The 11,212-nt window shown below is 37.2% G+C and overlaps 2 protein-coding genes across 2 annotated transcripts; one reads left to right on the top strand and one right to left on the bottom strand.

Moving 5' to 3' along the window:
- Positions 1 to 1,391: 1,391 nt before the first annotated feature.
- Positions 1,392 to 4,497, bottom strand: LOC136419627 (kinesin-like protein Klp10A). Its single transcript, XM_066406112.1, has 3 exons — positions 4,148 to 4,497; positions 2,382 to 3,908; positions 1,392 to 1,524 (listed from the first exon to the last, which is right to left on the bottom strand). The coding sequence occupies exons 1-3, from the start codon at positions 4,495 to 4,497 to the stop codon at positions 1,392 to 1,394; spliced, it is 2,010 nt and encodes a 669-aa protein (XP_066262209.1).
- Positions 4,498 to 6,478: 1,981 nt separating this feature from the next.
- Mtpalpha (monolysocardiolipin acyltransferase Mtpalpha) lies at positions 6,479 to 10,995 on the top strand. The gene is made up of 11 exons (XM_066406818.1): positions 6,479 to 6,694; positions 6,830 to 6,933; positions 7,819 to 8,000; positions 8,053 to 8,599; positions 8,651 to 8,849; positions 8,904 to 9,051; positions 9,107 to 9,336; positions 9,396 to 9,602; positions 10,196 to 10,317; positions 10,372 to 10,651; positions 10,705 to 10,995. The coding sequence occupies exons 1-11, from the start codon at positions 6,625 to 6,627 to the stop codon at positions 10,899 to 10,901; spliced, it is 2,286 nt and encodes a 761-aa protein (XP_066262915.1). The 5' UTR covers positions 6,479 to 6,624; the 3' UTR covers positions 10,902 to 10,995.
- The last annotated feature ends 217 nt before the right edge of the window (positions 10,996 to 11,212 follow it).

The raw sequence follows: 11,212 nt of genomic DNA on the forward strand, positions 1-11,212 counted from the left end.
CATTTAAACTTAAAACAATAAGTTTTGCGAAATACTGTATCACAACTCTGGAAGATTGTGGCAAGACAGGCTATAATTTGAAGGTTAGTCTTAAAACCCTAGTTTAACCCTAAACTAAGATTTTACGGTGTAATAAAATTTTATTGAATAATATTAAGTATCTCTATAAACTAATTAATTAAATGTCTACGTTATTTACATTAATGACGCTTCTCTAAATTCCTTTTATATCATTATTAGCAAGCTGGGTTGCCAATATGTGATCAATCAAATTCCAAGTTAAGTTTATTATAATTATCTTATTGTCACCTATTAAATAGAGACAGGAAAATGTTTATTTAATCAGCTGATTCTATTAAATTTCATTCTGAGGTGCGTTTTATGGTAAGACTAGAATGCAAGTTGGTTGATGAAAAAAGTGTTCTTCAGGCGTCAGTTCTTGTACCTCTTCTTTTCACTTTTCAATTAATTTAATTTGAATTATTTATTAATTTATGATTGAAGATAATGGTCATTTCCATAGTTCAAAGAATACTTCGATTCCCAGTTAGACTGATCTTCCTGGCATTGTAAATCTGTGGCTTTTCGGCAACTTATTAACCATATACAGGACGTGGACAAAATAATATGAACACTATACAATAAACTACAACTTGTTTCACGTCGGCAACACTCCTTCCACGCAAATGATGCGATGCGATATTGTACAATTTACGTGGTACCTTTTATTAGTTATGTTTCGGTATATTACGTGCTTTCTTATGCAGTAGTTACGACAAGGGATCGATGAAATGTGTGATCTCTCAGATTTCGAAAGAGGACAAATCGTTGGGTCTCGATTAGCAGGAGCGAGTGTAACAAAAACAGCTGAACTGTTTAACGTTTCACGAGAAACAGTATCCACGGTAATGACAGCATACACAAAATGTGGCAAAACATCATCAGCGAAGAGGAATAGTGGACGAAACACAAAGTTAACGGACAGAGACCGACGAACATTAAAAAGAATTGTGGGCCGACAACATAAAACTACCGCAACAAAAGTAACAGCAGAACTCAACACTCACTTGAGTAATACTGTTTCGACAAAAACAGTACAGTGAGAACTCTACAAGGCTAACATTCATGGAAGGGTTGCAATTGTGAAACCCTTTATAATGACAGCCAATGCAAAGTTACGAAACAAGTGATGTCAAGATCATAAAAATTGGACACTTGATGATTGGAAGAATGTGGTATGGTCCGATGAATCATCGTTTACTTTGTTTCCTACAAGCGGCCGTGTTTATGTATGGAGAAGTCCAAAAGATGCTTATGATCTGGACTGTCTGCTGCCTACTGTGAAGCATGGAGGAGGTTCAGTTATGATTTGGGTGGCTATATCGTGGTATTCAGCTGGTCCTATCATTCACTTGACTGATCAGATTACTGCAAATGATTATCTTGACATCCTCAGTGATGAAGTCCTTACCATGACCAGCATATTGCTGCCAAACACTGCCATATTCCAAGATAATAATGCACCTATACACACAGCCAAAAAGGTTCAGTCTTGGTTTGAGGAGTATCAAAATATAATGAAACATCTTCCCTGGCCAGCACAATCGCCTGACCTCAACATAATTGAACCATTATGGGGAATTTTAGAGCAGCGTGTGAGGAACAGATTTCCACCTCCGACCTCACTGAAGTAATTGGCGGATGTTTTGGTAGAAGAATGGGATAATATTCCATTGGAAACTATTCAGACACTCTATGAATCTATTCCGCGAAGAATTGCAGCTGTTATAAAAGCAAATGGGGGTCCAACACGTTATCAGTTCATAAATATTGTGTATATGTCAGGTGTTCATATTATTTTGTCCACCCCCTGTATAAGACAAATTCAGAATGCTGATAAATAGGTATATTTTGCATAATTAGCACTAATGAGCACTTTGTATTTTCTATTGAAGTATAGTTAAATGTTACAAAATGTTTATGTTCTGTCTAATTTTAACCCCTTGGGGATGTGCGGATCCTACCTGAAAACATGTTGGTTTTAAAATAGTCAGTAGTATGGTGGTTTGCTGGGGGGTCGCCAGGATCTAGCCAATCCCTATTTAAGCAGTATAATTGTGTACATGATGGGGTAAAAGTCACATTAAATACCCCTTATCTGACTACAAAGTTGTATGAAGCTTCAGTCCCATTTAAAAATTTATAAAACCACGTTTCTCTATAGATTTATGGAGCCTCAGTAAATCTATTTATTTTTTCTCTTCTTTTCAAAAGGTTTTCTATGAACTCTTCTATGTTCAGCTTCATTTGAGTGTTTCAGCTCAAAATCCACAACAAAAGGTAAATAAAAACTATACAACACTCTCCTTTACAAAAGTTACCAATCTTTATTCTTGTCCTTATACATAAGTTTATCAATAAATTTCTCCAAATTGCATTTCAAAACCACAAAATAGTTTAATAAATTCTTAATTTTTATTAGTGAAGCAACAACATCAGTTACAACAATATTTAAATTAACGTAATAAGTTTCTGCATCTGCATGGTGCAGTTTCAACAAACCTTCAGCTTGACTCAAGTACTTCTGCAGTATTTTAACCAGTTCGTAATTGTGTTTTAGCATGGTCTCGTCCTTCTTTGATTTGATCTCTTCCTTGGGGCACTGGATTGTTGATAACATGGTCAAAGTTCCATACGTGCTTGTTAAGTCTCTGGTGTTTGTTTCAAATTTCTGTCCAGAAACGTTTCCCCCTCCTAATTCTTTGACTCTATCAGCATATCTCAGCGTGTTCAAAGTGTGCTCACATGATCCCACACCTGGGGAAATCATTGCAATCATGCATGTTTTGGAATTGCTCCCAACGAAAGAGTCTCTTAGAACTTGTGTTAACTTTGAGCTTCTAAATGGAAGATGCGCCCCTTTCCTGCCTAACGCTCTGATGCATTCTTTAAGGGAGAGTAAGCTTTGATTAATTTCCGCGCCTTCGAATCGTGTGTTTTTTGACGTTGATAACGTATTGGCCCCTCGCTCATTGCCCGCCAGATCAATTAGGGAAAACTTCCCATAAACTTGCTGGGGGCTCATCTGACGTCTCAAGTAAAATTGAAAAATCGCGTGAGACCTGGAAGATTGTGAATTCGCCGAAGTTTGTCCGGAGGCCCGCTCGTCATTGCCTCGAATAATCAAGTTCAAGACTTCGTCCACTGAGCTGACTATTTTCTCAGTTAGACCCACAGTTTGCACTTGCTGCTGCCCGTCTTCCAATATTTTCACGGTAGTTTTATTGTTCAGCAAGTCAAACACCTTCTTTACATAGATTTCAAAGAAACTGCAGGAAACTATAAAGCCGTGGTGTCGGTACTTCGGGGACGAAGCATTCTTGAAGATGTCATTAGCAGTGAGTTCATAGATACCCCTCTCGGAATGCTTCATGCTTCCGCTCATGGTGTAAGTCTTCCCTGAGCCTGTTTGTCCATACGCGAAGCAAGTGGCAAATCCTCCTTGGAATACCGTTTTGATCAAGGGCTGAGCAGTGTATTTGTAGACAATTTTGTTTGAACAGTGCTCATCCAAGGCACAATCAAAGCAAAACGTATGATTTTCTAGGTACTTTGTTAAATCTACCTTGAACTTGGGCTCATGAACCAGGACGTGGTCATTGCTGGGCACAGTGATTATATCTATTTCTTTCCTTAGTATTTCCGCATAGTTTAAAGGGCGTTTCCGCACAACCACGGTTATGAGATGCTCCTCAACATGGTCTTGGTTTATTACGGTTTTAAACTGCATTTGCCTCCTAAAGTCTTGGATCATTTTGAAAAGTTGCCAGTGGGGATTGTTGAGGTTCCTGCGAAGGAACTCGTTCCTTACTGCTTTGACTTCTGCTTGTTTTCTTCTTCGCTCTAATCTAAGTATAAGCAAGAGATGGTTATTTATCCTGAAAGTTGAATTTACTGATTCATGCCTGTCTTGGTCAGTTTTACTTGTCCCTTTTAGAGCGTCTCTCGTCCTAAATTTGGAAGCGGGCTCATTTACAAACGTAGTAGTATGAGCGCTCGTGGCTCTTCCATTCATGTTCAATTGATCGCTGTTAGTTGTAATGTGTGTTATTTGATTAAAGTTAGTCTCTAAATTGCGATAAGATACCTAAGGCCGTTGCTCTCCTTCTGAGCATCCGTACACCTAGTTTTAGCCGACTGCGCCCATGCATTCCCTCCTCCCCTTTGGTCATCTTTGTCCCTCAGCGAGGCCTCCTCAATTCTTTGAAATGAGCTATGATTGCCGTCGAATTTGGGCTTAACTATTGAACATCCGGGATTCAACGAAATCACGCTGTTAAAATTGATCTCTTTGCCTTTGGTTTCCATATCCTCAAACCATTCTACTTTGACTGACGCCAATTCGTGATCAATGGCGGAAATAACCGCAGTTTGAAGAGTACCATTGGTTCTTTTGATGTGGATGGTGTCCCCTTCCGCCAAGACTTTATCAGACATTGTAGAATTTAACGTGGATCGATAATTTCTTTTGAGCATTGTGACATTCCCTTCAACGTCCAGGTGTAGCTTAAGGTGAATTCGCTTAATGAGAAGCTGATGGATGAGGTGCGTCAAATGCTCTCAGAAATCGAGGCCGATCCGTAAGTTCAGTCTCGCTTTTGGATTTCTAATAAATCCAGATGTTTTATTGCTGGGGCCCACATTAACATGCCGGCGAGTCGCGAGACTGAACAAAACGCAATGACCATCTCTGCAGACCTCGCGCGCTGATGACTTATGATAACTCGTCCAAATTAACTTTGCGGGTGAAGTGATAAAGCGTTGGATGCGCAGTAAACAAGTTGGCGACTCGAAGGGTGCGGCACACTCCAAAAAAATTTTACACGATTTTTCTTCATTTAATGTGTGTGAGTGACGATTCATAGAGCCTTAACTTGAAAATGGGTGACTTAGAGATGTTTAGATCCAAAATTCAACATAAAGTATTGCATGGGCAAGCCCGCAAAGTTGTCGCAAATGTGTTGCATTTTATGAGACGCAAAGCTGAGCGGAATAAGCCACTGAAATCATTTTATAAAGTTTAAAAGATTCAAGTAGCTATGTCTACTGGTATGAGTCTTCGAACCATTCAAAAAATTTCCCAAGAAATGAGAAGCATAGAAAATGGAGAATCTTCTATGTTTTTGACTGCCAAAAAGACGAAAGAAATCTAAATTGACCCTAGACGAACATGATAGTGGTGTAACTCATTATAATTTTCCACTTAGAAGAAAAGGACGTTGAGCCATATCCATAAAAAGTTTAAAGATTACAATTCTTCGGGATGTTAAAGTTTAAGAAAGAGTATACGGTGTATGGGGTTTAGATGGCGAAAAACGAAAAGGAGCAGAAAATTATTAATACAAAAGCCAGACGTTCAAACTATGAGATTTAATTATTTGAGAAGTACAGGGTGTCCTATTTTCGATGTAATTTAGGTATTTTCCGAATAGATAGAGAAAAACCATGGTCGGGACCCTTGGCCCTCTTTTTGAGACAAATTCAATGATCTATACAACATTTCGACTCATTTGGGAGATACAGGGTGTTTTTCGTTTTATGCCGTTTTCCTTAGAATCCCATAACTTTTTTGTGAATATTTCAAATTTTGGTAAAAACATCTTTGGTGCGTTTTTTTACGTGCGATCCAGTGGCGTACTCGATTTTTTTCTAGCTTAAGTTGTTTTCGAGTTACAGACCAAAGTTGCATTTTTTTAAATGGTAACCATAGTTGGCCATGACTCCATTGATTAGAGATTTTTTTTAGCATTCTGAAAATATATAGTTTCACATGTTCAAAAGGAAGTATATCACCATGCGCAGAACTTATTTTAAAACTAGAAAAAATGCCCTAATAGTATTTTATGCCATATTAATATTAATCTTTGAGTAAAAATACCGATCACGCCAGTAGAAAGCCAGACAAAAAGTGCTCTAATAACGTTTCATTATCAGCTTTCTCCGAATAATAGTTTTCAGGTGTTTTGATAAAAGCGAAAATCCAAATGTTCGGTTTTTAACGGATATTTCCGAAGGTATTCGGATTTTTAAAAATTTGCAAATGGATTATTGTTGAGTATCAAAAAACGCAATTTTGCCTCCATTTAACCGATTTTGTATCTTTTATCGTTTCCGAGATCCTCATACATAATATAATGTTAATTCCAAAACTCGATTGATGATGTAATAGAATTATGTTGCATTAATTTTGTGCGTAAACTTATCAAAACGAATTTTTTTGTTTACGTTTTCTACGCACTGTTAATTTCATTTGTTTCATTCCTAAGTAGCAGGGATGCCAACATTTTCTCTATCAAACTCCAAGTAAGAGGTACATATATCGTAAGTATATTAGTGTCGCCTGTAAAAGGAAGAGGGAACAATATTCATTAATCAGCTGATTACATTAGAGTACCAACATTCCGCGCCAAAAATTGTTTTCTTCTCCCTTGGATTTTTGGAGAAGTCCAAAGTGCATTTTATTTTTATTTAATTTTATTTGGATTATATATTAGTTTAAGGTAGCGGTCATTTCCATAGTTCAAAGAGTACTTCGTGGGCACTAGCTAGACTGATCTTACTGCCATGGCGAGCTTGCGGTTTTTCGGCCTCTTACCAACTATATCCAGAACAAACATAAATTACTGGCAAACAGGTATTTTTTGCATAATTTTCACTGAGGAGGTGTATTAGTACTTTAAACTTAAACATTCAGTTGCAGTGTACTTTGTACTGTTCCGTTCAGGTACCGTTAAATGTAGGGAAATGCTTAAATTCTGTTTAATTTCAGCCCCTCGGAGATATGTTGCTGCAGTAACCACCAACAGAAAGCATGTAGATTTAAAAGTGGTGGATAGCGTTGGGGTGATTTGCTTGGATTCTCCAGGATCTAAAGTAAGTATTATGGTGTTCTCCACAGGGTAAAAACCACATTAACTGCTCCTTATTTGAGTAACTTTAAATTGTATGAAGCTTTAGTTTCATTCAAAATCATTGAATCAAATATATTCATAGAATTAAGGGGCCTCATTAGTCAACTTTTTATTCAATTCTTTTTGAAGAAAATCATAAACTTTAAGCCTTTTTCAGTTTTTCAAGTCCAAACCTACATGAAAAACACATATTTAAAAACTCTAACTGTGTCTTTAATATAGTGTTTAATTCTCTCTGCTCCCTTTCAAAATTTACAAATTCTTATTCACCTCCTTAAACATAAATTTCTGAAGAATCTGCATGTTTTTTCAATTTTATTTCAAAACCAAAAAATAGTGAAATAAATTCTTTCATTTTTATTAGTGAAGAAATAATGTCAGGTACTATAATATCTAAGTTGACATAAGTTGCAGAATCTGCATGTTCCACTTTTAGCTAACCATCAGCTTAACTCAACTACTTTTGTAGGGTTTTAATCAATTAATTTTTGTGCTTTCAGGCATGATCTTATCCTTCTTAAATTTGGTTTCCTATTTCCACCCCTGAATTGTTGATAAAATGAATAGAATTCCATAAGCACTTGTTAAGTCTCTGGTATTTTTCTCAAATTTTGTGGCCTAAAATGTCTCTCCTTCTCAAGTCATTACCTATTATCAACATATCTCAGTGTGTTGAAAATGTACTCATATAATCTCCCAATAAATGTTTAGAGGAATCATTGCAATCTAACAGGTCATGAAATGGCTACTAAGAAAATGTCTCTTCAAGCATCTGTTAATCTTGAGCATCTAAAGGAAAGATACACTCCTTTCTGACATTTCCTTGATTGTTCTCTTATAATTTTAGGTGAATTCTCTCAATGACGAGGTGATGAATGAGGTGAAACAAATACTTTCAGAAATTGAGGCCAATCCGCAAGTTCAATCATGCGTTTTGATTTCCAATAAACCCAACTGTTTCATTGCTGGAGCTGATATTAATATGTTGGCAAAGTGTAAGACAGAACAAGAGGCAGTAACCATCTCCAAGTAATACTTTACTTGTGAAAACTTATGTATGTCTATGCCTCAATTGTTTCAGAGAAGCCCATAAAATCTTCTTCCAAATAGAAAACAGCAGTAAACCATTTGTGGCTGCAATTCAAGGTGCTTGCCTTGGTGGTGGTTTGGAAACTGCCCTGGCCTGCCACTATAGAATTGCAGTTAAAGATAAGACAACTGGTCTTGCAGTTCCTGAAGTTATGTTAGGATTGTTACCTGGTGGGGGTGGCACCCAGCGTTTACCAAAACTTACTGCCATTCCCAATGCCTTGGATTTGTGTCTTACAGGCAAAACCCTTAAAGCAGACAAAGCCAAAAAATTTGGCATTGTGGATCTTCTGGTAGATCCCCTAGGTCCTGGTTTAGACACCCCTGAAAATATGACCAGGAGATACTTGGAAAAAATCGCCATTGACGTAGCAAAACAATTGGCTTCAGGCAAGCTCAAGACTGAAAAGAAGCGAAGCTTGACTGATAAAGCCATGAACTTTGCTTTGCAGTATGATTTTGTCAAAGACCAAATTTTCAAGAAGGCTAGAGAGCAAGTTATGAAGTTGTCAGGAGGATTATATCCTGCTCCCCTGAAGGTGAATTCAGCACAACTCATTGTAGAGTTATTGTTGAAACTCTTGGGTTAGATTTTAGATGTGATTCGAGTAAGTTTGGACAAAGGCAAAGAAGCTGGTTATGAGGCAGAAGCTAAGGGATTTGGAGAACTTGCAATGACTCCGCAATCTAAAGGTCTAGTTAGCTTGTTCCAGGGCCAGACACAATGCAAGAAAAATCGCTTTGGAACGCCTACAAAGCAGTTTAAAAACGTTGCAGTCTTGGGAGCGGGTAAGCAACATTTTTGGGGTTGTTATAAAAATCTAATTCTGGAGTTCATTCCAGGTTTAATGGGTGCCGGAATAGCTCATGTGACTGTTGACAAAGGTTACAATGTTGTGTTGAAAGATACAAATTCAAACGGTTTATCTCGGGGAATCAATCAGATATCAACCGGACTTAACAATGCTTTGAAACGCAAAAGATTGACGAGGTACCAGAAATTTCCTACTACATTTTAGCACATCCTTCTTTTATTTCCAATTTAGTCTAGAGAGAGATCGCTACCTGGCCAACCTAAACGGCACTTTAAACTACAATTCGTTTAAAAACGTGGACATCGTCATTGAGGCCGTTTTCGAAGATCTCGGCATCAAACACAAAGTTCTAAAAGAAGTCGAAGCAGTAATTAGACCCGATTGCGTATTTGCTACCAACACCAGCGCTATTCCCATCAAAAATATCGCAGCAGCTTCCTCTAGACCTGATAAAGTTATTGGTAAATCATTGAACTGGCCGTGAAAATCTATGTAGGAATTATTTTATTTTTAAATGCAGGAATGCATTATTTCTCTCCTGTGGACAAGATGCAACTCTTGGAAATTATCACTACAGATAAAACAAGCAAAGAAACAACTGCATTGGCCGTGGAAGTTGGACTGAAACAAGGGAAAGTTGTGATTACAGTGGGGGATGGTCCAGGTTTCTATACCACTAGGATTTTGAGCGCTATGATGGCTGAATCCGTAAGACTTTTGCAGGAAGGTAAGCGTGTTGCAATAATAGTCAGTTTTAAGGATTTGAATGAGTAATTTCTCATTAATTGGACTTTAAAAAGGCTGTTTTCGGTAGCTAAAGAAGGGCTAATCATATGTGAAATTGTGATTTAATATAGTGGAGCAAAATTGTGATAACTTACTTTCATATAATGGACCAAAAATCGTTGAAATCAAAATTAAGTCTTCAACAGTACTCACAAATTGAACTTATGAAGAATCATTATGAAAAATTAAAGAGAGTTTATGAGATTCATTAAATTATCCTAAATTTATGGAATTCACATTTGAATATATCCTATTAGAATTGGCTTTTCCTCTTACTACTATATTACTAACGTTGACGTAGACATTATTTCAGTATGGCATTTCTCCAATTTAACGTTATAACAATGAATCTGAAATACTTTTAATTTGTGCATCAGTCCTAGTATATTTCCTATCTGGTCATATTCTAGAAAAGAACATTCGTTTTACTTTAGACTTAAATAGGTAACCAGACATATATATTTTTGTCAATGCAGCAAATATTTTCATTTTCATCTGTTTTCTATTTCAAATTTTGAGTTTTTTTTTCTTCAGGTGTCGATCCTAAAGACTTAGATAAACTAACAAAAAAATTCGGCTTCCCCGTGGGAGCAGCCACTTTGGCCGATGAGGTGGGTTTGGACGTGGCCACTCACATCGGACCTAATTTATTAAAGGTACTACAATAACATATTTTCTATTACTTAAAAAAATCGAAATTTGTGGTGTAGGCATTTGGTGAACGTTTCGGAGGTGGCGACCAAAACATCCTCAGCGAAGTGGTAAAAGCCGGCTATCTGGGACGCAAATCGGGCAAAGGTATTTTTCTCTACCAAAAAGGATCTAAGAACCGGGACGTAAACTTCGACGCGGTTGAGATAATTAAGAAGTACAGTGTAGAGCCACGAGGACCTTTCGAAGACGAGGACAAGACGTTACGTATGGTCTCGAGGTTTGTCAACGAAGCTGTTTTATGTCTTGAGGAGAAAATTTTAGCCAATCCCCTTGAAGGTTGTTGTTAACATCATTTACTTAAACTTGTTCATTTCTGAAGTGACACTTAGGTGATATCGGAGCGGTATTCGGACTAGGATTCCCGCCGTTCACCGGAGGTCCTTTCCGTTGGGTCGACCAGTACGGGGCTGGGAAATTAGTGTCGAAGATGGAAGCCTACCAGGGCGCTTATGGTTTGCCTTTCAAACCCGCTCAAACTTTGATCGATATGGCTAAGGACCCCAGCAAGAAGTTTTATGCCAACTAAGGCAGAAGAGCAATCATGTATTCGTCATTTTTATACATAATTTATATTTTATTTTTGTTAAGTACCTAAGGTTTTAATAAACCATCATATTGTTGATGATGTTTCGGTTAATAAATAGTGTTTACGTTATTTAATATTAATCTCTTTTGAATAGGTGGAGAATTTCCCGTCCAATGATTGAATTTTTGAAGAATCATGTTCCTTTCATTTCCTGACCCTGTGTATTTCCTTCTAGGCTAAAGTTGGAATTTTTAAAAAAGGTAACAATTTTTGGTTTATTGAATGCGCACTTTTCAAGATACTTATACTAC

Source organism: Euwallacea similis, chromosome 3 (genome assembly GCF_039881205.1).
Source record: "Euwallacea similis isolate ESF13 chromosome 3, ESF131.1, whole genome shotgun sequence".
In the NCBI taxonomy this organism is placed as follows: Eukaryota; Metazoa; Arthropoda; class Insecta; order Coleoptera; family Curculionidae; genus Euwallacea; species Euwallacea similis.

Coding starts and splice junctions, on each gene's coding strand:
- LOC136419627 (XM_066406112.1), bottom strand. CDS start 4,497: ATGTCTGATAAAGTCTTGGCGGAAGGGGACACCATCCACATCAAAAGA. Junction 3,909..4,147: donor AAGGAGAGCAACGGCCTTAG/GTATCTTATCGC, acceptor GCTTATACTTAG/ATTAGAGCGAAGAAGAAAAC. Junction 1,525..2,381: donor AAGGACAAGAATAAAGATTG/GTAACTTTTGTA, acceptor CTGTGTGTATAG/GTGCATTATTATCTTGGAAT.
- Mtpalpha (XM_066406818.1), top strand. CDS start 6,625: ATGGCGAGCTTGCGGTTTTTCGGCCTCTTACCAACTATATCCAGAACA. Junction 8,850..8,903: donor CGTTGCAGTCTTGGGAGCGG/GTAAGCAACATT, acceptor AGTTCATTCCAG/GTTTAATGGGTGCCGGAATA. Junction 9,337..9,395: donor TAGACCTGATAAAGTTATTG/GTAAATCATTGA, acceptor TTTTAAATGCAG/GAATGCATTATTTCTCTCCT.